At 41.3% G+C, this 26,772-nt stretch overlaps 1 protein-coding gene across 1 annotated transcript in view; it reads right to left on the bottom strand.

The window, feature by feature from the left end:
• ascc3 (activating signal cointegrator 1 complex subunit 3) overlaps positions 1-26,772 on the bottom strand; it is a 131,437-nt gene that overhangs the window by 30,971 nt on the left and 73,694 nt on the right. The window contains exons 14-20 of the mRNA XM_072679717.1: positions 22,185-22,319; positions 4,454-4,645; positions 3,953-4,177; positions 2,408-2,527; positions 2,023-2,187; positions 885-971; positions 522-698 (exon numbers count right to left, since the gene is read on the bottom strand). Of these exons, the coding sequence (XP_072535818.1) occupies positions 522-698; positions 885-971; positions 2,023-2,187; positions 2,408-2,527; positions 3,953-4,177; positions 4,454-4,645; positions 22,185-22,319 (1,101 nt within the window). The remainder of the gene's footprint in view (positions 1-521; positions 699-884; positions 972-2,022; positions 2,188-2,407; positions 2,528-3,952; positions 4,178-4,453; positions 4,646-22,184; positions 22,320-26,772) is intronic.

Below are 26,772 nucleotides of genomic sequence, written 5' to 3' on the forward strand. Positions count from 1 at the left end.
TAAAATCAGATAGGTTTTACTCCACAGTGACGGCCGCTGCAGGATCCCCGGCTGCTCATCTGAAATCAGGCGAATTAGGAGCAAAGAGGGAATTTGCCTGAACTATTTCAACTATTCGGCCACATGGAACCAGTTACTGCGGGAGAGCTGGATAGATGGCTTCTGCAGAGGATGGGAAAAGACAGGAGAGGTGGGGGGGGAGGTGGTGGAGACTCCTGACACAAAGGATTTTTTACCTATCAGTCAGTGTGAAATATGGGCTGGCCAGAATATGAATATTCAGATTTATAAACCTGTATCCAATGTCTTTATAAAATGATGGGTGAGATCAGCAGTGTCAGTTCAAAACAGCAGCGATCCCATTGATCCCACAAGGAAGAACTACAGAGGGAAAGTTATTGGTCCATATATTTAATTCAATTGAGTATGCGTCTTCATGGGAAATTCTTTGGAAGGTACTGTACAGGTAAAATGGCAGAGATGTCCAGCTGATAGCGTGTGTGTTTGCATGTGTGTCTCACCTGGGCCACGTAAGACAGGTCTGAGATGAGCGAGAAGTTGTCAACTCCTCCACGGCTGATGTAGGTCTGCAGCAGGATGTTTATTTTGCCGTAGCCATTCTCCACTCCTCCAGCTGCCGGAAGCTGACAGAAGTTACACAGCAACGACTCCAGCTCTTCAAGTTCCTCGTCTCGCACCTGTCAATAAGCATAAGTTCACAACACTGGATGCTACACAACACCCGCATCTCGTATAAGTGACAGCACATAAAGTATGGTTGAAGCCAGATCTTTGTTCTGTCAGATCCATCTTATCAAACTCAGTTCTGCAACAGTGTCAATTCAAAGTACAGACAGTAAAAATTGAGCAAGGTGGCCTCTTACCTTAACCTGCTCGAATTCCTCTGCTTTAGAGACGATAGTCAGAATGTCCGCTTCTGTTTTCTGGGCGTTGAAAAGCTCATTAAAAGTCTGCAAAAGAAATCTACAAATCAAAACGCAATCCAGAAGGACTTGTTTTACAATTTACATTTATCTTGCATCATTTTTTTTGTTTCGACACCTATAATATTGCTATGAAATTTTCACTCTCTACAAAGGTTTCACATGAACCTATAAATCATGTTGCGTGAGAGCAGTGGCATCATATCACTGACTGTGCATATCATATAGAGATCAAGCACATGTCATATATAGCATACATGATTCCAGCTCTTACACACCTGACTGTATCCTCTTGATCTCATACAGCTGGTGCTGTCTGCTAAAAGCTGTGTGCTTTTGTTGCTAATACTACTAGAGTTACCAATGTTAGTATCATACAGTGCTAAAGTTACTGATATTACTGGAAACAAAATTATGGTTGGCTTTAAAAAATGGCTTAGGGCATTTCAATCATAAACATAAGGCTTAGATCTTTTAGGGGTAGTGTATTTCAATTTACACACAAAAAAACATTGTAATGCATTGCATCCTCAAGTGAGGCTTTGGACCCCCCCCAAGAGACTTCAAAGTTTAGTAATGTGTATTTGTCCAATAAATGTGTAATTATTTAATATGTGTTTTAACATATGTTATTTCTTAGGTTTGTAAATCTCACTCCTAACACACACACACATTTTAGTTGTTTTAAGTAATGGGTAATTTTAAAGAAATTCTCACTATGTTGGCAGACAATTCTGCTTGTTTCAAGAATACTGTAAAACAAAATATTCAAAATCTAGAAGTTTTATAATATTCTTAAATCAACATGATAAATATGACATATCTACAATGGAAATACAGTATACAGTATCATTTGCAGTGTGTACATACATTATTATAGCAATAATCAAAAAGTTAAAAATCCATGTGTTTTTTCACAGCAGGCCACAAGTCTGGTCTACCATGCTATAAATGTTGTACTGGGCAGATGACAGACGCACATAATTAAGCAGTCTCATAAGCATTACCCGATTCTTCAACTTTCAACTGAACTCTTCAACTTTGTAGACAAGCGATACGTAGAAAATCCCCACTATACCTCAATGGTGTTATATTTGATGTAGAAGTGGCTGGCTGTTCTGCCAAGGTCAGTTGAGGCAAAATAACCGGTCCTCTCCTCAAACCGTATCATCCGAGCCTTGTCCAACTTCCTCCCAGCCTCCACCACCAACTCCTTTCTGTAGAGCTCCAGTCCTGGATCCATCTAGGAAAAGGTAAACAATTTCTTACTGTCAAGGACTGTTTAAGTGTAAACTGTGTGTAAACACATATAGATCTCTTTTTTTGTAGCACTGTAAGAGCAGGGATGGGGTGGGGGCGTACAGCCAAGACAACAGTGTTCCTTCTTACTGCTGGAGGATAAACAGGGTGGCACGGGTACAGCATAAGACCCAGAAGGCTTTGAAGAAGGTCCTGAAGTGTACCTGGTAGGCCTTATGATTGATGCCGTAAGCCAATGGATTGGCTCTCATTCGTACGTAGAGGTAGGTGTAGCTCAACCACTTAACAGCTTCTTCAACATTTGTAACAGTTCCCAGAGCCACCTGGGAGAGGAGGGGAAAACCGAGAGAAGAACATGCATAAGAGCATACTGCAAAGCATCAATACATTCAAAAAAGTATACCATAACATGCCCTATATATCTTCTCTACTTAAAGACAAGATCTCATATCCATGGTTAGGCTGCACCACCTTGTGGACAATTCTGGCACTTTCATGTATTTTATATTTTGCTAATCATTGCTGCTGGATGCTGCCACCAAGTGGAAAAATTAGGAATTTCTTAAGAGAGATTTATTGTTTCACTTTTTTAATTCAACCTACCTCTATAGTGACATATGTACACAAAACTGAATCCTCAGGGATTTTTATTATTACTTTTTGGACTTATTACTGTTGTCAATATTGAATAATTTATTTTAGGAATTCAGTAATCCCAATAATTATTAGGTAACAATTCTGAAACCAACACGTAAAGTATGTAGTTATAACAGTGAGAAACTGAAGTGTGAAACCACACACTTTTTAAACTAAGCTCCAAATAAACTAAACACCTGTAGTAGCTCAATGTCCCTAAGGGCTGTACTAGTCCTCAGTTGAAATGTCTGGCAGTAGGGGTCGGAAAACTTTATGTCAGATCAATAAGTCCCATACTGTATACAGTCCCACATACATACGATGTGACAAGAGTATAAATGTCCATCAGGTTCTATGTTATGACATGATGCAAATTGCCAACTAATCATTGTTGAGTAACTGAAAAGTTATATTTTCAGTGTCAGAGGAAAAAAGAAAGTAAACGCACAGAAACTTCAACAACTAAACATAATATTTAGCACATGGTGTGTCAACCCTTCAGCTTTATTACAACTTTGATTCATTCTAGGAGACTTGCTTTTCACAAATCTGTGAAAATGTTAGACAAATCTGCAAGTGGATGCGTCTACAAGCTGGAGCTGCATTTTCTGCTTCTCACGACCCAAGAAATCTCAAACACATGCTGAAGTCTGAATTCTGGAGTGGTCAGAGTATGGTTCAGAGAACATCAGCAGCTTTTGTTAAACATTTTCAAAATGGCACTACATTATGTATTTAAAAAATATTTCTACTTACAAGCATTCATGATTCCCAATTAATGACAAATCAAGTCCAGATGTTATTACACATCCCCAATCCGTACTGATCCTTCAACATGCTTGATGGAAAGCTATCTAAAGTTTGGGAGGTTGCTTGTGTGAATGTTGTAGAGTATTTCGGTGAAAGATTTGGACACATCTATTTGGGATGCATTATTTACATTTCTTCACTATTTTCTAACAATGGAAAATATACTTAAAGGCTATTTTGACTACACATTAAATAAAGAGTAGACTCTGTTACTGTTCTGTCTACTAAAAAGTAGAACATGCAGTTTGTGTTCATCGTTACTTTGATGCATGCTAAAAGGGTGATTGTGTCTTCTGCAGTACCTCAGCATTAAGATTATCAGCCAGGCTGGCATGGAACTGGCTCTCGATTGGGTTCTGCTGTGTGAGGAGTGTCAGGTAGTGGCTCAGCTTCTCATGGGTGGTAATGATGGTGCCCTCTCCATATTTATCGAACTGTGGCCTGCCGGCACGCCCGAAGATCTGCATCACATCCAGGATGCCAAGGTCCACCATGGCTCCTCGTTTGGCATCGTAGATCTGAGTACCCTGTTAGCGCGCACACACACAAAGAGGCAACTGATATTACGAAGTACATTTAGAGACTTTCAAGCAATCTGTTTGTTGAGTGAAGAGAAGAGACAAAAATAAGAAAAATTAGAGTAAGTTACCAGAAACCAACTACACAGTGCCCTAGACACCGTTTTCAGAGCGTCTTCTTTCATATTAATACACTTAAAGTCTTGGGATATGCATATTCACACATACACAGGCAAAATGTCTGCTGATATCTCCACATAGAAAGGCCAGAGGCGGTCTTCTCACCTTGATGATGACTGCATGAGCAGGCAAGTTGACGCCCCAAGCCAGTGTAGCTGTGCACACCAGAACCTTTAGGTAGCCTTTGGAGAACATGTTCTCCATCAGTGTGCGGTCCTGCCGCAGCATTCCAGCATGGTGGATCCCAAATCCATCGGGGAACATCTCCCTCATCTGCTTATTCCGTGAGCGCTGCACCTGTAGGGAAAACACAAAGACGCATTCACACATACACATCTTTTTTTCTTGCAGTCTTTGTGGCTACAGCTAGAAAAGCATAATGCTGCTTGACTAACTGTAACTAATTGCAAGAACATATTTAAAGTATAGCAGTTAGCTGAAACCTCTATTAGACAGCATGATAGGACTATTCATTTTATCTTAGAATTATGATTATAGGCAGCTATTTGTTTGGTTAAAAAGTCTCTGTATCAGCTCCACAAACAAAAATACAATCATTAAATTATAAACATGCTAAAAGTGACAATTCATTGATTTACAATCAGCAGGTAGGAAGGGAGGAGGAAGGAATGGAAGGTGAAGGAAATAGGATAAGAACATCTGTGGAGGCCGGTTACACCTTGTTACACCACGTTTTGTGTCTGGATAGGATTTGGGTATTTTTGGCTAGATTTTTATTTTATTTTTATTGCCCCCAGTTTGACCACGAGATCCAATTTCACTTTCCCACATAAAAAGCACATGTACATCTTTTCCGATTTAACTGCCGTTAATTGATTGTAAACTTTGTTTGTCACCTGCTGCTAGTAGGGTATTCCACACTACTGAACCTCTGAAAAACTGTTTAAAATAGCCAGTGAATCGTTCAGTGAAAGAGAAGGCTTTTGCCTTGCAGCTCCTGTGATTTCTGCAGCGGTCAGTGCCACTATTGTCCAAAGGAATTTTTGGACATGACCGAGAAGTCAAGATTGGTGGGAAAGTTTCACAGATCCAAAATTCCTGCCATTCTTTTCAGTCTGACCTCAGATGTTTCAACTTAATCTATGGAAACATGCCTCAACTGAGCTCCAGAAAAACAACACATCTGCATTTAGCCATAGAAGTGGGGAAAGACAGTAGCCATTACACTGCGCTATGGCACCGGAACGGATTAAAAATGCTGGCAGGGTTTTCCAGTCTCCATAACAGTAAAAATGACTAATGACTAGTATCGTTTTTGCAGTTCCGTATACCTAATTTTGTTAAACTTGGCAGAGATGCGTCTCTGACCACATTCAAAGGTGGTTATACAGTGGGGAAAAAAAGTATTTAGTCAGTCACCAATTGTGCAGGTTCTTCCACTTAAAAAGATGAGAGAGGCCTGTAATTGACATCATAGGTAGACCTCAACTATGAGATACAAAAAAATCAAAATCACATTGTCTGATTTTTAAAGAATTTATTTGCAAATAATGGTGGAAAAGAAGTATTTGGTCAATAACAAAAGTTCATCTCAATACTTTGTTATATATCCTTTGTTGGCAATGATTGGTATGGAATTGGAATGATGGTTTCTGTAAGTCTTCACAAGGTTGACAAACACCGTTGCTGGTATGTTGGCCCATTCCTCCATGCAGATCTCCTCTAAAGCAGTGATGTTTTGGGGCTGTCGGCGGGCAACACAGACTTTCAACTCACTCCAAAGGTTTTCTATGGGGTTGAGATCTGGAGACTGGCTAGGCCACTCCAGGACCTTGAAATGCTTCTTACGAAGCCACTCCTTTGTTGCCCTGGTAGTGTGCTTGGGATCATTGTCATGCTGAAAGACCCAGCCACGTTTCATCTTCAATTTCCCCTGCTGATGGAAGGAGGTTTGCACTCAAAATCTCACAATACATGGCCCCATTTATTCTTTCATGTACACAGACCAGTCGTCCTAGTCCCTTTGCAGAGAAACAGCCCCAAAGCATGATGTTGCCACCCCCATGCTTCACAGTTGGTATAGTGTTCTTTGGATGCAACTCAGCATTCAACGAGTTGTGTTTGTACCAAACAGTTCTACTTTGGTTTCATCTGACCATAAGACATTCTCCCAATACTCTTCCGGAACATCCAAATGCTCTCTAGCAAACTTCAGACGTGCCCGGATATGTACTGGCTTAAGCAGGGGAACACGTCTGGCACTGCAAGATCAGAGTCCCTGGCGGCGTAGTGCGTTACTGACGGTAGCCTTTGTAACGTTGGTCCCAGCTTTCTGCAGGTCATTCACCCCCGTGTGGTTCTGGGATTTTTGCTCACTGTTCTTGTGATCATTTTGACCCCACGGGCTGAGATCTTGCGTGGAGCCCCTGATCGAGGGAGATTAGCAGTGGTCTTGTAGGTCTCCCATTTTCTGATTATTGCTCCCACAGTAGATTTCCTCACACCAAGCTGCTTGCCTATTGCAGATTCAGTCTTCCCAGCCTGGTGCAGGTCTACAATTTTTTTTCTGGTGTCCTTCGACAGCTCTTTGGTCTTCACCATAGTGGAGTTTGGAGTGCGACTGTTTGTGGTTGTGGAGAGGTGTCTTTTATACTGTTAACGAGTTCAAACAGGTGCCATTAATACAGGTAATGAGTGGAGGACAGAGAAGCCTCTTAAAGAAGAAGTTACAGGTCTGTGAAAGCCAGAAATCTTGTTTGTTTGTAGGTGACCAAATACTTATTTTCCACCATTCTTTAAAAATCAGACAATGTGATTTTCAGATTTTTTTTCTCATTTTGTATCTCATAGTTGAGGGCTACCTATGATGTGAATTACAGGCCTCTCATCTTTTTAAGTGGGAGAACTTGCACAATTGGTGACTGACTAAATACTTTTCCCCCCCACTGTGTGTGTGTATATATATATATATGTTTTTTTTCTATTGCCAACATCACCCATGTTGCTCGTGTGTTGCTTGTGTGCCAAACACACAGCGCGCTTTAATGAGTGTGCTGTGATTGAGATGTGTGTTGTGTTGACTGGCAGCGTGGGTCATGACCTATCCTGACAGTAATGCCCCCTCCATCAAAAGGTTTTATCTCCTTCTGCCTCAGTCCAAATAGAGGTCAATGGCAAGCAGGCCCCATTGCCTCTGAGAGCGCAAAAAAAGGCCTGTGCAGACAGCATCTGGCTCCGTCTCTCTCCTTCTTCATCACGTTTCACCCACACGGAATACCAACTACAGGAGACCCACCAGAAGGCAATCTCCCTGCACTGTCACTGCACTCTCCTGTCGGTCTGCAATTTTGCACTTGTGTTTGTCACCACAATTTACTGAGCCCAACCAAAATGTGCTTTTTTTTATAAACTTTAAGAGTTTCTTTTCTCAGTCCTGTAATGAGCCTTGTTCCCTATTCCTCAAGGATATCTTCCTTCCTGATAATCAATGCGCTGATCCACGCTCTATCAAAAAGCTGCCTGTCGCGCTCCTGTAACGAGTTGCTCTTCGCCATTCTGTAACAAGCGGTTTATTTTTGTCAGTTAATGACAGGTTCCATGCTGCCACTCGCCACCCCAAACCACCATCTTCCCTTCTTTAGAGAGCCGGCCTCTCACAGATCATTGATTGTTGCTGCTCTTTTTGCTTCTTTAATGAATTGCTCCATCTTAAGATGTTTATCCTGGTTTCAGATAGTACTTTATTTATTTATTTATTTAGTTTTGCTTTCTTGTCGGACATTTTGTTTCCTAATAAGTTCGTCTTTCTGGACCTGTTTATCTGCCTGTTTCTTTATCCCTCGGCCCCTTCCAGCACTATAATGAATGTAAGCCGTTCTTCAACCAATTGGACTCCGGTATAGCCATGGCCAAGCTTCCATATTACCTCCCCAAACATGCAGAGGTATAAGAACCTCTGCAGAGAAGGTATTAGAAGGTACAGGGTAAGTAGAGGTCTTATGTGATGACCACGTTCTGAATTCTTATAGAAATCATTAGAATTTTAGAGGAGAAAAAACAAAAAAAAAACAAAAAAAAAAACACACTTGTGCAAAACATACATACATTTTCCAACTCTACTGTACTACAACTTTTTGGTCACATGGACAAAAAGATGTCTGTATATCCTCCTTTACTGTTTATGAACACAGGAAGCTGCAGCAAGTTAGCGGATATGTAGCTAAAATGTACACAGAGAAAGGCACCCAGTCTTTTAGATAAACAGCTAGTGATGCTAACATAACTTGCCTAGCCTTTTTCAGCTCATATCTTTCAGCTGGTAAATCGGTTAATATGTGAAGATGTAGTAAACTTAGCATGAAAACAGGCACAGAAAGCTTTATTTCTCTTAATTCATATGAGTAGAGAATTATAAGGAACTTGATCTCAACTTTCCCTGCAGCCATTCTATGGTACTGCATTGCAATATGATGCTAGGTACACTGCACTGGAAGAAAGAGAAACGTTCATTGTTAGCTAGTATACCAGTGTGCATATATATATATATAACAATTTACACATGACATTTTGATAGATTTTGTTATCTTGTGCCAATCAGTTTGGTGTAAGAGTAACACTACTGGATAAACGCTTGTGTGTGTGCCCATGTGTATAGATACACACTAACAATACCTAGTTCCACTTGATAAATCTCGTCTCTTGTTTTTCTCCTGCCAGCCAATAAAAAATTTATTTAGTACCCATGTGTATAAAATGTTGAAAATAATGCAATAGATGACAAAAAAGTTTCACAGTAAATAATTACTTAGTGTTCTTAATTTATAGTGTTAGAATAAATGTAGTAAGGCCTTTAAAGTGGTGTAATATTTTTTGAAAAAAAAAAAAAAAAATGATTACAGTTAATTAAAATGATTAATGTTTACGAGTCCATGGTGTGCATGGAAGGGTTGCAAGGAGCGAGTCGCTGATCTCCAAAAAAATACATTGCTACCCATCTACAGTTTGCTAAAGATTAAATAGACAAGCTAAAGGCTATTGGAACAATGTGTTTGTGGACGGATGAGCTCAAAACAGATCCTTTTAGTTTAAATGAGAAGCGTTTAGAGAAAAGAAAAACACTGCATTCCAGCACAAAATCCCATCTGTGCAACACTGTAAAGGTACCATCATGGTTTGGGCTTGTTTTGCTGCATCTGGGCCAGGACAGCTTGTCATCATTCATGGAACAATTATACCAGCAAATCTTTAAAAAAATCTTCAAGACAATGACAAGACAAATAAAGTTAAATGTTTGGGAATGGTTTCACGTTAAAGCCCTGACCTTAATCCAATAGAAATAACTGATCCAACATAACCGAGCTGAAGCTGTTTTGTATGGAAATGGGCTAAAATTCCTCCAAGCCAATATGCAGGACTAACCAACAGTTACTGTAAATGTTTACTTGCAGATATTGCTGTACAAGGGGGTCACATCAAATACTAAAAGCAAAGGATCACCTACTTTCTGCTCTTCACCGATATGTAATATTGGATAACATTGCTCACGACACATAAATAACCAACTTTCTCATTTGTTAGAGTTTGGTTCTCCTTATCTACTTTTTAGGACTTCAGATGAAGAAAATACAATGATGTTTAAGGCCAAATTTATGCAGAAATATAGAACATTTGACAGGGTTCTCAAATGTCCAAACACCGCTGTGCAAAGCAGACTGGAATGGCTATTTTACAGATTTTTATTTTATTATTATTAACTCCGGCTCATTACTGAGACGTTCTTCTAAATTGCATATGTTCTTGCCAGATTCTATGTGAGATGCAAAGTGCTTCCTGCCATTCTAGTGCCAAATGGGTCAAGGTGACGTTATTATGTACTGAAGTGAAATTATATATAGTAATGCTAAAATATTTATAAGTGCGGTCATAAATATTTATGTATATCCATGCATAAAAATAAGTAGCATGTGTGCTTCAAGGCAGATTCAGCAGAATTTAGAACTATAAAGAGGCGGCACTGACACTTAAGCTCCTTCAGTTACAGTAAAGCTGAAACAAGGGCATTACTTGAGTGCTTCTGCTTTATTTATTTAAATAAGAAAAATAACTACAGGAACCAGTTACCTAGTAGGACACTAGGATGCTTGGATGCTGGGTAACTTTTACGATCATCACCATCATCATCGCCACCATCACCATCATCCCTTTTTTTTATTCAGGTCTTGTAAACCGAGGTAAATGTGCAATCTGGTCTGAAGGCTGAGGTTCCAGACTCTAATTGAAATGCTTACGATAAGGTTTGCTTTGAGGTGTCAGCAAGCATTAGGCCTGCACTATCAGACGCTAAGTTAAAGCGAGATGGGGACGGCCTCCTCCGTTCGAGGCTGGATATAAGGTGGCAGCGCGTCGGCTCTCTGATCAAGCCTGATTAAGGCTTGCCGTGGAGAGATCATCCCCATGCGCAGTGCCGGGGCCCGAGCCGCCTGCCTCCCACACCACAGCAGACGCCGCTGATTACCTATTACTCAGCTTAGAGCGGAGAAGACATCAGCCACACTGCAGTGGGATGCCGCAAACACAGAGAGGAGAGGGTCTGCTCTTGTAGCTGCGCAGACCATGCAGACACAGGGGCGTTCGCCCCGGCACGGAAACGGCCTCCTCCGCCACACAAACGTCAATCAAAGCCCTTAGAGCACTAATCACTGCGAATAAAATAATTTACACACCAAAGAACTCATCTAGTTCCCGAATTTGCGGAGAGAGTGCCTCATCACTGATTTCAGGGCCCTTAATAGTCATAATATTTTTGCTGATGGTTTGACAGAGTCATTAACACTGCATGAGAGGAGTGGGTGAGCAGGAAGCACTGCCACTCAAACACACTCATGCTCTATTCTCCCCCTCTCCCATACTCACCGCCCCCCACCCCCTCCGTTCTTAACACAAGCTCTCAGTAGTAGCTTCCCTCTCAGAATGTTAACATCACCTAGTGTGTGCTTAAATACAAATGGGCCTTTTGAAGCTACAGGGACTTCTTCTGAGCGCTTCTTCATGAACGCAGGCATGAAATAAAAATAATACTAAAAAAATATATAAAAATCACACATTGTAGCTCATTTGTGTTGGATGTTTGAAATGTGTTAAAAAAAATCAAGCATAATTAAACAGCAGAGAGTCTGTTTTGTAGTTGTGCAAAACTGAAAAAGCGATTTGTTGCCATCATACAAAAACCTTCTATCTTCATAACAGCAACTTTCCATGAGCGAGAAGAAAAACCTTCTTAACTTGGAATTAAAGCCAATATATACACTTTATTCTGAGTCATTTTTGAGCATTTCTATTGGTCCAATAATCATGTAATATTGATACCAGTGATTATTATTCCAAAAATGTGGCAGAATGTCATGATGAGCAGACCAATAGAAATGCTTCAAAATGCCTGGGCGGTATCTACTTTTTTCATTGCGTTTCAAAATACTACCGCAGTGTACAGTATTGCCAGGTTAAGCAAGTAATGCAGATGGCTCTATGTTTACATGGCTTCCGTACAATCTAATCCCCAATAAGTCTGCTTACCACAGTCCAAATTCAAGCCTGGCTGACTGAAACCCCACGTATAAATGTTTAGACAGTAATGACTCAGATTGAGCGACTGCTGTTCAAAGGACAAAAATCTGAATTTCCTGTGGTTTAAGATGTCTTTCCACTCGCTTAGCTAGTCTTTACCTAGCTAGCTCATCTACAGATCTGCCGAGTTTGAGACTCAGCTCAGTGCAGCTGCTATTGACTGGCTAGCTAAATGCTGAGCTAACTTACCAACACAAGTGTGTGTGTAAAAACTTTGTCTGAGAAAGCATCAAGGAACTAGTGTAACAGAAAAGCAAAATGAGACAGGTTCCGCCTGGTTTGCACTTGTAGCCGTGTTCCAGCTAACAGACACATTCGTTTAGGGGATTTTAGAGAAATTGTCTTAGGAGTGTTTTTAATGGTTTTCAGGCCTGTTTAATAGACTGGCTCATCCAGGTTTGCTTGCTTTTCCTTTTAGGAAACCGTGACATCACCTATCAGTGAGCTCCCACAGCACCTCCACCCTGTGGTCCCCCCCCCCCCCTCCTCATTTTGAGATAGCATTTTTTTGTAATACTGCAGTATACAGCATTACTGTTTTACTGCCAGACCCTACTTGCAAGTAAATCTGAACAAACCGACTTGCGTTGAAAGTTAAGAAGGTTTTTTCCTTCTCCTTTAAAGCTGCCGTTTTGGAGATACAAGTTTGTGTGTGACAGTGACAACATACTACTGTTATTCTGCTACAAGTTATTCTACGGAGTTCACAAAAGTACAGAAGGTGAATTCTGAATTCTGAGTCCTGCAACTGTAAGTACATAATCAAAATGGTCCTGCTGTCTGATTTGTATGGCCAACACTTCTTACAGGGGAAGGAAAAAAAACTAAAATAAACCCTTGGAGAGGGGAAACAGTGGAAGGCTGAAAGGAGTTTATTTCTGGATGCGTGTGCTCTCCCAACTCAACGTTCCACTGTTCCTGGGTCACTCTTTGGTCTTTCTAAGCAGCGGTGACAAGAACGCGGCTCGTCTCGACGGCGTCTGATAATGACGGCCTCAGGTGGCGATGTAAAAATAGTTGAAACTGCAGACAATCGATGGAAATTAATGAGCTAAATCCTGTACCGTAGGCCCGTCCCAGGTGGCTGAAGGGGGGCTGAGCAAATCGACAGAAGCTGATGAGCGCCTTTGAGTACAGAGCACTTTCACCATCACAGAGGAAGCCTGTCAGCCTGCTGTCACACCTGCCGTCTCCTCTATCCATAAAAAAAAAGCCCATCACAACTCCACCCAAGCTGTCCAACCCAACCCTGTGTCTTTTGCATGCAGCAGGCCCGCCTTTCATCCACATCGGCTCGCTATCATCAGCTCTGCAACAACAACAGCGTTGTGATGCTGTCTCAAAGAGCCCACCCTCTCCACAGAAGAATGAGTCACTGCTGCAGAAACCATCTCTTACTCACGCTTCCTCGCTCTATGCAAATTTAATCAAATGAGCAAAGCTTTATCATCACGTCAAAAAACAACAAGCAAACAAACAAAAAACCCTGAACTGTTTTCCAAAATGAACTGAGGTGTTAAATCTAACGGCAATTTAGAATTTGATCATACTCTCACAGAAATGTAGGTGCAGTAAACAGACTTAACAGATGCTCCAGAATTATGTTGCTAATAGTATCCCTCTGCTGTGCTCTCCATTGAATATGGGCTGTTGACCTGTTTGCAGTAACAACAAAAGACCACTAGATGTCTCCTGTCCTCCATCCATCGGCTGAGGCCAAAGGCAGGCTTGCTGGTGAGTGGTGGGTGACGGGTGTGGGGCGCAGGGCCGAGAGCCAGGGATCTGGTCCAGGAAGGCGGGTGCTGAAAGAGGTAGGAGGGTGCTGTAGAACAGACAGGAGCTGCGATCTGTGTCGGAGGCAGGTAGCGGTCACGCCTGCCAGACGAGGCTGACGGGGGGAGGCTCCCAAAGAGAGCTACAAATTGCGGGCAAAACTCCCCCCGCACCCACACCTTCTCCTCGCCTCCTCCTCTATTTTTGCCCATCTTTTGGCTGCATCCTCACAACACAGCCTTCCTCTCAACACATCAGTGGCCACTGCCAACCCTCTACAAGCCTTCTCTCTCTAAAACCGTACACAGACTACTCACTGCCAGCGCAAGGTGCCCTCTTCACAGATCCCTTCAAGCTTGATAATCTGAACAGGCTTCAAACAGCTCAGGTACAACCAAGACAAATGTTCAGCACAAGAGGAAACATGCGCAAGGTACAGTTTTCTTCAAGGTGATTTAGCATTCTACACGAATGCGGTGTCGAGGCTGGGTCCGAATATCAAGCTTTGTGAAACAATATCTGATGTTTCAGAATATACTTTTTCCCCCACAGTGTGTATGCATGTGACACCACTACTGTGTTGAGAGTGATATTTCTAATGTCTAAGAATGTGGCAACAACTTGGACTGAAAGCCCAAACAATGCACTGGTAAAAAAAAGGTTTGCCTAAAAGAGAAGTAGAGGTGCAGGGCTTTAAGGATGGTGTTACAGACAGTAAGTAAATTATCACATGCAAATTTGCGTTACTGCTTCGATTGCACCGACCTCTGAAGTGGTGGCCTGCTGTATATCTGCAACAAAGATCTAAAATGAAGGACATGTCAAATTCACTAAGACAGTCAGGAGGCTGTATTATCTTTACTTCTGATTTTACTGCTTATGGTAGGCAAATAAACCTATCAAATTTATCTCGACAAGTGTTAGGATAGCTCTTAAGGTAAGTGCAGCTTAAAGTCCTGACTCATCTACCAACCAAGCTAATTATCTCATTTCTTTCCCCGCTATGCAGTTTGAAGCACTATAGTGTCCCTAGTATCAATGTTTCACTGCGTTTTTACTGTTTGTTATAGGCGCGTTAGCCAGCTTGCTAACTGCTATTGCAGCACCACATGCCAGTCATGCCACTGCTGCAAACCACGGCTTTTACTTCAACTCGGTGCACAGCACTACACTCTCGCAAACATAACCGTATAATTATCTGCTTTAACTGTATTTACCTTTGTGTTTTTCTTCAGGATCCGACTTGTAAAAATGATGCAAACTACTTAAGATTAGAATTGAGTGAATGGAATGTAACACAATGTAGTAATAAATTAGTCTCATAAAAACAGTACATATACAATACAGTTAATCTACAGCGGGACAATGATGCTAAACATACCTCAAAATCCACAATCAACTACTTGAAGTGGCTCAAGTTTAAGTTTTGCCATAGTTCTCATGTTCATCGAACCTAAAATTTATTAAATATTGGTGGATGGACCTTAAAACTGCAGTGCAAGTAGGACGACCCAAGAATCTCACAGAACCAGAAGCCTTTTGCAAGAAAGAATGGGCAAAAATCCCTCAAACAACAGCTGAAAGATTCTTTGCTGGTCTTTTCCTTTGTTATTATAAAGATGGAAATAAAAATAGTAATCCTACTTAAAATATTAATGAAACGTTATATTTAACTTCATGACTTTTGGAAATTGGGTCAACTTGTACTTTGAACAGGGAAGCCCAAACTGCATGCCACTGTATGTTATGGTATTGTGATGTTTCTGCCAGTATGCCCAGCCCTAGCTGTGTCTGTAGACTGCCCTGAAAGACATCAGCAACAGCGCCGCTGCTCCCAAACAGCATTTCATTTCAGCTAACCGTAGCACCTCTGACGTACTCCAGGATTCGAGTGGTGTGGTGGCATATGCGGTGTGTTAGCGATAATAGGTTGCTGTGTGCTAAGCAGAATAAATGGGCTAGGAATTGTGGCAGGGCCTCGGACTGGGATCCCCATCCATCATTTCTATTTATAGACCCAAGTCCTTCAACCAGCTCATGCTCAGGACCCTGTACGGAGTCAACTCCTTCGCCTCATGAAAATGAATGATCATCAACATGCATTATGTGCACCACGACTGCATGGGTATGTTCCTCTACCATATGTACATATGCTATCCTCAAAGACAAACAAATACTAATTATATACACCCATTAATCACGCCACTTACTGTAAGGCTGGCTGTTGACTTTAGAAACAAAATGTATATTTGCCCTGAACAAGCCATTTCTAACACACTCTCACACTGTCTCGCAGGCACGTAGATGTATACACACACAGCTAAATGCACTTAAACGCCCCTGCACATCCCCACTCAATTAGAAACTTTTGCTCTTTAATAGAGAGTGCTTTGCATAGACAGCAGCTCAATAAACAGCCATTATTCCTGTGATTTCTAGCTATCACTTATTCAAGTGAGTGCATTAAGATATCTAAGCCTGATTGACAGCCTCTTCAAACTAAGCGATGGAGCAAATTAATGAACAGTGTGAGGGAGATACGTAGTGGGCTCACTTCTGACTTTTAAAGCAGGATAAATAAGGCCAAATAATATAATTGACCTTATATGTCCTGTATTTTTCACCGCACATGCATACTGGGGATTAAAAGCAGGTATAAATATTAATGCAGGCCAATTTCCATAAGCAAATAAGCTGTGTATTATCAGAGGATAAGTAGCGCTGAAGCTCAGCGCACACCACAGGAGACGCAACCCCACTAAAGTGCCCATTCTGACCCATTTTTTAACCTTTGAGAGTAAGCAAGTTCATCATTCTGTACTGCCCAAACAGCTGACCAGTTTTGCATTGCAGAAACATGCACAACCTGAAAGAAGCTGGGTTAACTGGGCTCACTTCTGCACAGAGAACTGCATAGAGAACAAAACTCCAAACCCCAAAATCCAATTTGAGTGTGAAGAACCTTTAAATTGGTAAATAACCTTTACAAAATCTCTATTACAAACACAGCTCTCTGCGGCATCATTCAAAGCACCATTTAGGGCACCTTTATTTTTAAGAGCGTGGGTTTATTCTACAATTCCGTGTCAGCATGTGTATTTGTGCTCGTTGGGCTTGACAGGACAGATACCTCATCTAATGAGATTACATATACTGTACTTTGATAAGGGATATAAATAGAAAATAAAATAAATAAATGTCCATGCCCTCTTTTTAAGAGTTGCCAATTTCAACCTAGTTTTATACTTTAACATGCAAACCTTTGCTTCCTTTTTGTTGTGTGCTGCATTACACAATGACAAAAAACAGGTACTTAATTTGACTGTTTGGAGAAAAATTAATTGTTCAGATTAATCTACTAATCATAAAACAGTCAATAGATTAATCAACAGAAAAATAGCTGTTAGTGGCAGTCCCATGCCAGACCCTCAATATACACCTCAGAGTCATGATACCTAGTAAATCCTCTCTTTTATCCTATTTATTTATTTATTAAGTAAATTTAATGCTCAGTTAATTGGAAGAAAACTAATTGTTTAAATTAATCCACCAACCAGTAAAACAGTCAGCAGATTACTTGATGGAAAAAGAGTCATTAGTGGCAGCCCTATGTCAGACCCTCACCATATATAAAAGTCATGGCTTCAGGTCGAACACCTCATTTATTTACCGTCCCAAAACAGAGGCTAAGGAGGCACTGGCCTTTATATCCATATATAGCGCAAATCATACATCTCCCACAAACACGTGCACACAGGCTGCAGACAATTGAATTACACGAAGACACCCAACATTTTTTTCCAGTGTTGGGCCTAACCTTGCCTCCATGTCTGTGTTCAGAGCGAGAAATGAGAACGATGTTTTGTGGTGCGTGTATTTATGCCTGGCTCATAAAAATAGAAAGCAGATTAGAGAAGACGCTGAAAGAAGCATCCATCTTGGCAAAGCCCCTGGGACTGAGGCAAAGGTTATTAAATGCATCACTCTGCCTTCTGTTGGGAGATTTAAATATGAAGTTAGTGCTCGTCACTCTCCCAAGAGACAACCAGCTCCACCTCTGTATATTTACACACCACTGATCTCATCCATAACACACACTCACGGATATTCACACCGCTCCATTAATAAAACACACAGACATACACAACATACAGAACCCAGACATTCAAGCACAAGATGACCTCTCATCATTTTCACATTTAACATACGCTCAAACAAGTCTGGGCCTTTTCATGCACTTCTGTGCACAGCCGCACACATCCCTGCATTATTCCTAACACACACACACAAACAAATGGCTAGCCCTAAGTGGAGGCCTGGTCATGTTTGTCCAGCGAGCTGCACTAGCCCAAGGAGAGCGCACGCTCGCCTCTCCAGCTGCTTATTGATCCCTTTCTGCCTGCGTGCAGCCGGGATGAGTCCAATCCATCACTGGCCGCTTCTGCCGGCCCCTCCAGCACGGACCACTTCTAATGAAGCCAGAACCAGTCTCTTCACTGCACTGCAACCCTCCCTCCTTTCTTTTTTTTGTCCACTATTGCCTGAGCACAGACAGCCCTGCAGGGGACAATGCCTCTCTTAGCACATGCACGCGTGCACATTCACACAATGTGCTCGCGCGCGCACACACACACACACACACACACACACACACACACACACACACAGTCTCTACAGCCTTCTAACAGTCGTCACTTCTGACCAACAGACCGACACCAGCGTCTTTGCTCCTGATGGGGCACAATGGCAAGAAGACAGATGAGAAGAACTGAAGAGAGAAGTCGTTTTTTTTGGAGCTGTATTTTTTTTTATTGAACAATATGAGATAAAATGAAGAAGGAAGAAAGGAGGGCAAAAACCCACTGACAGCTTCAGACACTTTTGACAAATCATTCACTGCTCACAACTGAGGACTTAAAGCGTGTTTTTCAGCGGCAGGTTCCTTCTCAAATGGATTTCTGTACGATTCGAAGTGACTCCCCCACCGGGTGTGCAATAAACTCCAACAATGCTCCCCCTCGTCTCTCCACTGAGCTGTAATGTCCCTCACAAGTGTTTGAACTGTTACCAGTGTTTTGAGAAGACTGAATGAGTTGTTCAGGAAATTGGTAGATCTGAGGGAACATCTGCATGAGTAGAAATCTCTCTTTCGAAATGGAGTGAAAATAGGCCCCTTAGTGTACATTACACATACGTTTGCTGACATTCATATCCAGAGCGACTTACATTTGAATCATGCTACACATGTAGGTAAATGCAAGACAGAGCTGCTGTACATCCTGGGAACTGCTGGACTTCACAATGATCCTGCCATCTCTTTTTGAGAACTCACTGGTCACTCCATCTACAGAAGCACAAAGCCATGGTGCAGTCATGGATGATCAGTTATCGTTCTCAAGTCATGTTGCAGTTCTAACTCAGTCATGCAGATTTCTCCTGTACAACACCCGGAGAATTCGACCCTTCCTCTCCACCCAGGTGCTCGTTCAGTCTCTCGTCACTTCAAGGCTTGACTACTGCAACTCTCTTCTGGCTGGTCTCCCTTTACACACCATCAGGCCCCTGCAACTTATCCAGAAAGCAGTGGCACGGGTCCTCTTCAAAGTTTCCAACCCTGACGCTGGCCTACAAAGCCAAGAACGGACCAGCCCCTCCGTACTTGATGGCAATGGTCAAAAGCTGATCTGCACGAAGAGCCCTTCGAGCTTCAAGTACAGCTCTGCTTGACCCACCATCCCTTAAGATCCACAGATCTGTCCTTGCACTAAAAAAAGTGGTGGAACAAACTTCCCCTGGGTGTCGCTCGCAGTCTTCAAACGCAGACTGAAGACCAACGTCTTCCGCGAGTACTTTGGTGAAGTGAAGAGTATTATGGTCTCCATATTGACTTGTGTTTAGTAGTGTCTAAACTGTCCAAATTTAATTAGTCTATTTAAACTAGGTTATTCTTGAGTAAATAGCGAAGTACTTTTGTAAGTCGCTCTGGATAAGAGCGTCTGCTAAATGCTGTAAATGTAAAGGTCAATGTAAATGTAGTGTTTAGAGTCTTACCCAGGGACTCTCATTTGTGATGTGTGGTGACCTTGTTCAGCCAGGTATTCAAACCTGAACCCAACATGGAAAAGGTGGTGATGTTGGAACAGAGTGCTGTATTGTTGGTGTTTGCTAGATTCACCAGGTAGAGTGAGTGAATCACACAGCTAAAAGGAGTGAGTCGAGCAGCTAGAAGTAGTTAACCAAGCAGCTACAACAAGTGAGTCAAGCAGCTAGTAGTACTGAATCGAGCAGCTAAAACAACTGAACCAAATAGCTAAAAGTACTGAATCGAGCAGTACTGAATCGAGCAGCTAAAACAAGTAAGCCAAGCAGCTAAGAGTGAACAGTTTTAGCTAAAACGAGTGGGCCGAGTGGCTTAAAATAGTAAACTTTGTAGCTAAAAAGAAAGAGCCGAGCAGCAGAAACAAGTGAGGCGAGCAAGCTAAAAGGAGTGATCTAAGTGAGCCAAGTGGCTATGTTGCCAGCTAGTATGAGCAGTGAGTCTGAGTGAACCACACAGCTGGAAGGAGTGAGGTGAGTGGCTAAAACGAGTGAGGCAAACAGCTAGAGCGAGTGAGTTGCACAGGTAGAATCAGTGAGTCAAGCAGCCAAGAGGAGTTGGCGTGAGATGTAGATTAGCTTAGCAGAACATCTTAAAATGACATAGTTATAATGGGAAAAAAGTAATCAACTTAACAAAATATCCAACTTTTTATGGTGCAAAAATGTAGACCAAATGTATTACTATTATTAGTGTTAGTATTGTTTATTTTTTTAATGTAAAATAATGTATAATAAATCAAGGAAATATATGCCAGTTTAAACCAAATAAGCAGAGTAGTCTTAAAGTCGGAATGGTCTGCAGCAGATGAAACTGCGATTATCTGCTCCCTCCAGCAGGAGCCCATTCTCCAAGACTAAGCAGCTGGCCTCTACACCTGAGCTGAAAGCTGGCCTCTGCGGATTTCTAATTGCCCGCGCTCACCGCCTAATACGCTGGCGCTGGAAAAGTTTAGCGCCGCGCCTTCAGGGTTCATTTCCAACGAGGCCGGGACCGCTTGGCCTTCGCAGCCGCTTCCTTGGACTGTTTACCGCTCTCCCCCGAGGAGCCGGCGCTAGCGGAGGTGACTGACCTCAATTTCTCTCCCTTTCCTCTGCTTTAGAGCTCATGAATAAGTGCTCATAAATAACCCCACTCAGTTCATCCGCGGCCGGCCCTAGCCCCGGTGAAACTCCGCAGAAGCACATTGCAAGTTCAGCGTGCGATGAACGCTGCGGCCTTGCAACTGTGGGGGGAGGGGAAAAAGAAAAAAGAAAAAAAAAAAAAAAGAGAGAGAGAGAGAGAGAGAGAGAGAGAGAGAGAAAGAGAGAGAGAGAGCCTCTGAACCATCGCCCGAGGGAGGACATTACGAATTAAACACACATTTATCACTCTGCCTGGCCACTGCATGCTCAGGATAGTGGACCGCATTTTGCACAGTCTGGAAAACTGTACATGACGTGTGGTGAGCCACACAGGATGTCCACCCAAAAAAAGACAAGTGATTTCACAAAAACTCTGAGGGCTAAATCAGCACTTTTTTTTAGTGGATAGCTACCTTCAGGGCTGCAATGATTAGTGAATGATTAGTCAGTTAGTCGATCACGGAGAAAGGTTTGCCCATATATGACAACATGTACTTATGTCCATGTGCACCTCCAGTCAAAAAGTTTCAGAACACCCCCAATTGTTTTAGTAGTCCACTGGCAGTGTTGTATGGTCCTTTTTTGTTGAAATGGAGACTTCCAGTATTAAGCTGTGCTACAAGACGTTGTAACATGGGCCACTTATCACACATGCTGTTGACTCTCAAAACCTTGTCTTCTGATGATGTGGAGTCTGCCAGAGCTTTTTCCTGTACCGAACATTTTCAGTTTTCTCCAGTTTCCAAGAATCTTTTGATGGTGTAGAGAACTGTACTCACCACAGTTTTAAGAGTTATAATGGTTTGTCTTTTTCTTTGGTAACTACCTTTTTTAAGGCATTTTCTAAATATTTCTAGATATTCAAACATGCAATGTTGACTAAACACTGCTGCAAAGAGTGCAGTAACACAGCCAGTTCATACACTGCTTTATACAAAGAAAGAGTTTGTATTTTGTAAATTGTTTGCATGAATTTTCAAAGCTTAATTTATTTCCATTGCTAGACCAGATGTGAGCTTTTAGTCCATTTCTTTTCTCCCTCAAAAGTCCTGCCAGATTCCTGCTTAGATTTGTATCATTTGAAGTCACTAAACCATGTTCATTTTGAGGTAATTCACTGAACTTAAACCGCTAAAATTTCAAGAAAAAGAAAAAAAGGAAAATAAGGATGCTCTAAACCTTTCATTTGTATTGTATATGTTCAGAAATTCAAAAGAAACGCCCGTCAATGGCTTCTTTAAACAGCGCTGTTGCTCACCTGCTTCTCACAGTGACCATAATCTGCTCCCTGGTCTGGCTGGAAGAAAGTTATCTCCCCTCGGTTCTTGGCCATCTCAATCAGATTCATGGATGTGCGCACAGTGGAGTTACGGGCATGGACGAACACCATCACCTGAAACACAGGATTAAACACAAGGTTTATAAAATTAATTAATTAATTAATTAATTATATTAAATATCATCAATATACCCACATTATATAGGGTTTATTTATATTTAAAAATATTTTATTAATACCATTCCTCTATGCTAAAAGAACTTCCCTCTTAAATCGTAATCAGGCTGAAAACAATTTAAAGCACCCAGTCAAAAGGCATGTAATGCAGAAGGTGTATATGTTTCACTCTGCAACTACATCTCACTCATGGTTGGATTAAAAAAAAAAATAATAATAATAAATCATGTGCCTCGACCCTGACCATAAAAAAGGTCTTATTAACATTATGGGCATTGATTTTCACTAGACTAATCAGAGACATGAATAATAAAATGCCCTGTCCAACGATGAGTTCCATTTGATCCAATAGCTAATGTGGAGCTAAGCACTTTTAGAAATATAATGGAAATAACATAAATCACCTGCCAGGTAAATAAGACTGTTATAGTCAAGGTCATTACTTCATAAAATTAAATGTCTAAAAATTTACTAAGTGGTGAAAACAAAGGATTCTTCTGTGATCAAGCTAGAAAGCGACATCAGTGTCTTCACGACAGAAGCACAATAGAAGGTGAGCTGCCTAGATCTAGTAACCAGCAAGAGCCTGCAAATAACCACACTGCTCTCCCTCTGCCTGCAAGTGCAGAAACCTTCATCCTGCATGACGTGCACAGCTGCAGAAGGGCACAGCAGCATACACCTTTTGTTAAAGGACAAAGGAGGGGTGTAATTTTCCTATTATACTCAGGCTGCCCTTGCAAAACAGTCAATACCCCAGACAAAAACAATCAATAACAGAAATACAAGACAGTTATGAGATGGTAGCAAAAGGCCTCTCTCTTCCTCCTCTCCCACATTCCACACGTCCTTTGAGGACACCATAAAGCACTAACAGTAAGACAGGGAAGCATGTATACACTTTATATGAGGGGGGTGGTGAGTGTTTCTCCATGTTGCGCATGCATGAGACATCTCTGAACAGCACATGCTGTTACTGATTCCTGTTTCCCAGTTGAGGAGGGGGGAAACAAACAAATAAATAAGTATTGCTCCCTGCTTTAGCATTCTCACCTCATCAACACTACTGCACAGGTCTGTTGGCTTGTTTTCCCAAACAAAAACAAAATAACAAATGCAACTACAACTTAACATTATTTACAGTTCTGACTGCACACCTATCAAAATAATATAAACTAATATAAAATCAAGTGTTTTTTCTTTAAACCAATAAATAATACTTATTTGCACTTTATTGCAACTTAGTTTGTGAGTTTCCTGCATGGCTCACTGCTTTAAGAAAAGCCTAACAGAGTGAAGCTCACTGATCAGGTTTAGTAATAAAAATGTGAAGCACTTGGTTTGGATACACATCAAAGTATAAGTGATAGGTTGCATACAGGAACATTTCATCTGTACACTGTAGAGACCATGTTCAATATTATCAATATCACCACACAACCTCCAGACAAAATCTCTTATAAATAGGATTTGCTTTATTTTAGCATTTCAGTAGAAGAAATGACCAAAGTCTGATTGTAAGAGAACTGCAAATTGCAGAACACTAAGATGTTTTGGCAGTGTGGGATGGCCATGACTACAGGAAATGTATCACTTACAATTAACTGTAACTGATTAGCGATAGCTAACAAAGTTAAACGAACAGTAAAAATACACAGATGCGCTAAGAAAAAATAGAAATTAAAGTAAGAAAACAAAGCTTTACAAAGATATGAATTAAAAGTTAGCAAAAATGGGTTGTGTTACATATGGAATAATTGGTCATGGTGGTCAGAAAATGTGGTGTCCAGCACTTTTCTAAAATCAGCCCTAAAAAAGTCTATAAACGTTACAGTCCAGTCCTTTACTAAACCCTGTAATGAGTACGGTTAATTGGGCTGGATAATACACTGATAATACATTTAGGTAGCTTATAACCATTTCTTTGACATTAGCAATTTGAAAACAAGGCCTTCTAAGAATGGTAAGTAATTTGCCAACTGGTTAAAGTCGGATGTGTTAGTAAGAGGTGTAAAATGTCCTGAGATACCGTGCTTAAGGGTGTCAAAATCTTGTAAAAATATGGGGAAAAAGAAAAACAAACAAACAAGTAAATAAAAATGTCTCTGTCTCTCTTTTTGTTTAGTTGTAAACAGTACTGCTGTAGTCCGGCCAGCAGTTGTGGTGACGGCAGTTGGATAGCGTCCGACCCTGCTTGTGTCTATGCTTTCATACTTTGGAATACACCTGGACACAGCACAGGAATGTCATTCAGCTCAGTCACTCAGTCACATCTGAGTAACTGGCAGATGTTTACTGACCACCTGGTAAAACCCATGGACTCCAACTCTAGTTTTTATTGCAGTGAAAAGTCTTTGGATTTGTGTATTATCATAATGGCTTTTACACATATGATGATCTCACAGGAGACAACTATAGAGAGAAACAGCGCAGGAAGTAAAAGTGGAGAGACATGCAGCATTTAATGGAGGATTTTATTCGAGTAAAGTGTAACGGATGAAGGGGTCAGATGTAAGAGGAAATTCAAAGCCGAATTTCCAATTTGCTCGACAAAAACATTTACAGCATTTAGCTCAGTGTGCGGGTCATAGCACCATGTAATTGGGATGCAGGAGGAAAGGCCGTCTATTTAGGATTAAAGACAAAAAGAAAGTAATTCGCAGAAATACAGTAACAGAAAAAAACTTGCAGAGCAAAGGTCCATCTAACTGTCCAGAGGTGACATGAACATTAATGGATGCCCAGTTCCCACTTAAACATATGCATTCAACTTCTCTCAGGGTAAATAAGCAAATGTACACAGAACAACACACCTGTTTCATGTGTGTGAGTTTTGTAAAGTTATAGTTACAGTAGAAAGAAGAAGATGAACGATGTTCAGCAGGTGAATACGTTTGGCAGACATCCTTTACAAGCAGTCCAAACTTTCAACTTTTGCTTTTCATTAGCCTTTTATTCACACTTTAATTGCAATTTGTGAATTTTACCTCTATTTCAGGATGTATTCTTTCTTTTGATTACTTTATGTAACCATTACTTTGGAATTATTCGTCTTTTTTCCAGTGTTCAGTTGTTTTAGCTTCACAGTGCTGTTTTTTTTTTTTTTGCATAAGGTGCTAACTACATACAAGTTAGCAGGTTACAATAATAAGAACAGCAAAACAACACCATTATGTCACCATTGAATGGCCGATCGTTCAATGGGCCAAATCTGGTTCACTAAGCATTTTTTTTTTTTTTTTTTTTAATGGTTTCTTTTTTTTTCTCCTTTCCCACTATTGGAGCACCACCAAGTGAGCCATTGTGGATACACTGTGGAGACATGGCAGAGCACTGTTATTATGTGGAAAAACCATGTGTTTGTTTTGGGTTCTTTTCCCTCTGTCAGTACCTGGAAACAGACCCAGCACTTTGGCGTTTATCACAATAATTAGGGCCCGCGGATAATTGGTAACTAATTAATTCATGATTGCTAATTTAAGGACAGCCTTCCAAAAAACCCCAAACACATACTTGAACACCTGCCAACACGTTTCTCACCACCGCCCACAGCAATCTGCATTTCCTCATTGTGCTGGAAACATCGAGAGAGAGAAAGAGAGGGAGAGAGAGAGGGGGAAAAGCTCATCTGAAGAGGAGATCTTGAAGAGACTCCAACAGCTGTTGAACAAGCTGCTTTTCTAGGCTAACAACAGTGACAAAGTCATGTGTGTGTGTGTGTGTGTGTGTGTTGTGTGACTGTGCGTGTGTGGGGTGGGGGACAATGAAGGTCATAAAATTTAGTGACGCTTTTTGTGACATTATGCACCATGTCCATGAACAATTCTGCCGGCAATGACGCTTAATTGCTCCACAGCCATGAAAAGCTTGCGTTTTCTGGCCTTCAGGCTTGAGTAAACAGAGAGCTTGTAGAACAAAGTGGTTGTCTTCTTCGCACACACATTCAGACATTGACTTTAAAGTACAAGACAGTCTCCTACCTGATGAGCTATTGGTTAGTTCCCTTATTTCACTACCATTCTACTGAAGGTTGAATTCTACAGTTCTGCCAGAGGCTGGGTTTCAGTGGGACTACAAGCTCTAATCTTGGTCATGGTTGTGGAGATCACCTTGCTGTCTTTAAAAGAGCAAAGGAGGGAGAGAACCACAGAGGAAAAGGTCTCGGCCATGAGGGATTTCATGGATGTGTAGCTAAGGCAATGCTGCATGTGGATAAGCTAGCAGCTGTCTGGAGGAGCAGCTTAGAGGAAAGCTGACCCATCTGAGACTCTCCATGCCCCACTACTGCAAACAAGCCCCTGCTCTCTCAAGCACCACACAAGCACTGTAACCTTCATTTCAAATATGCTCATCCATTCAGTCCAATTAAAAAGATGAAATGTTATCCAAA

Source organism: Salminus brasiliensis, chromosome 5 (genome assembly GCF_030463535.1).
Source record: "Salminus brasiliensis chromosome 5, fSalBra1.hap2, whole genome shotgun sequence".
Classification (NCBI taxonomy): Eukaryota; Metazoa; Chordata; class Actinopteri; order Characiformes; family Bryconidae; genus Salminus; species Salminus brasiliensis.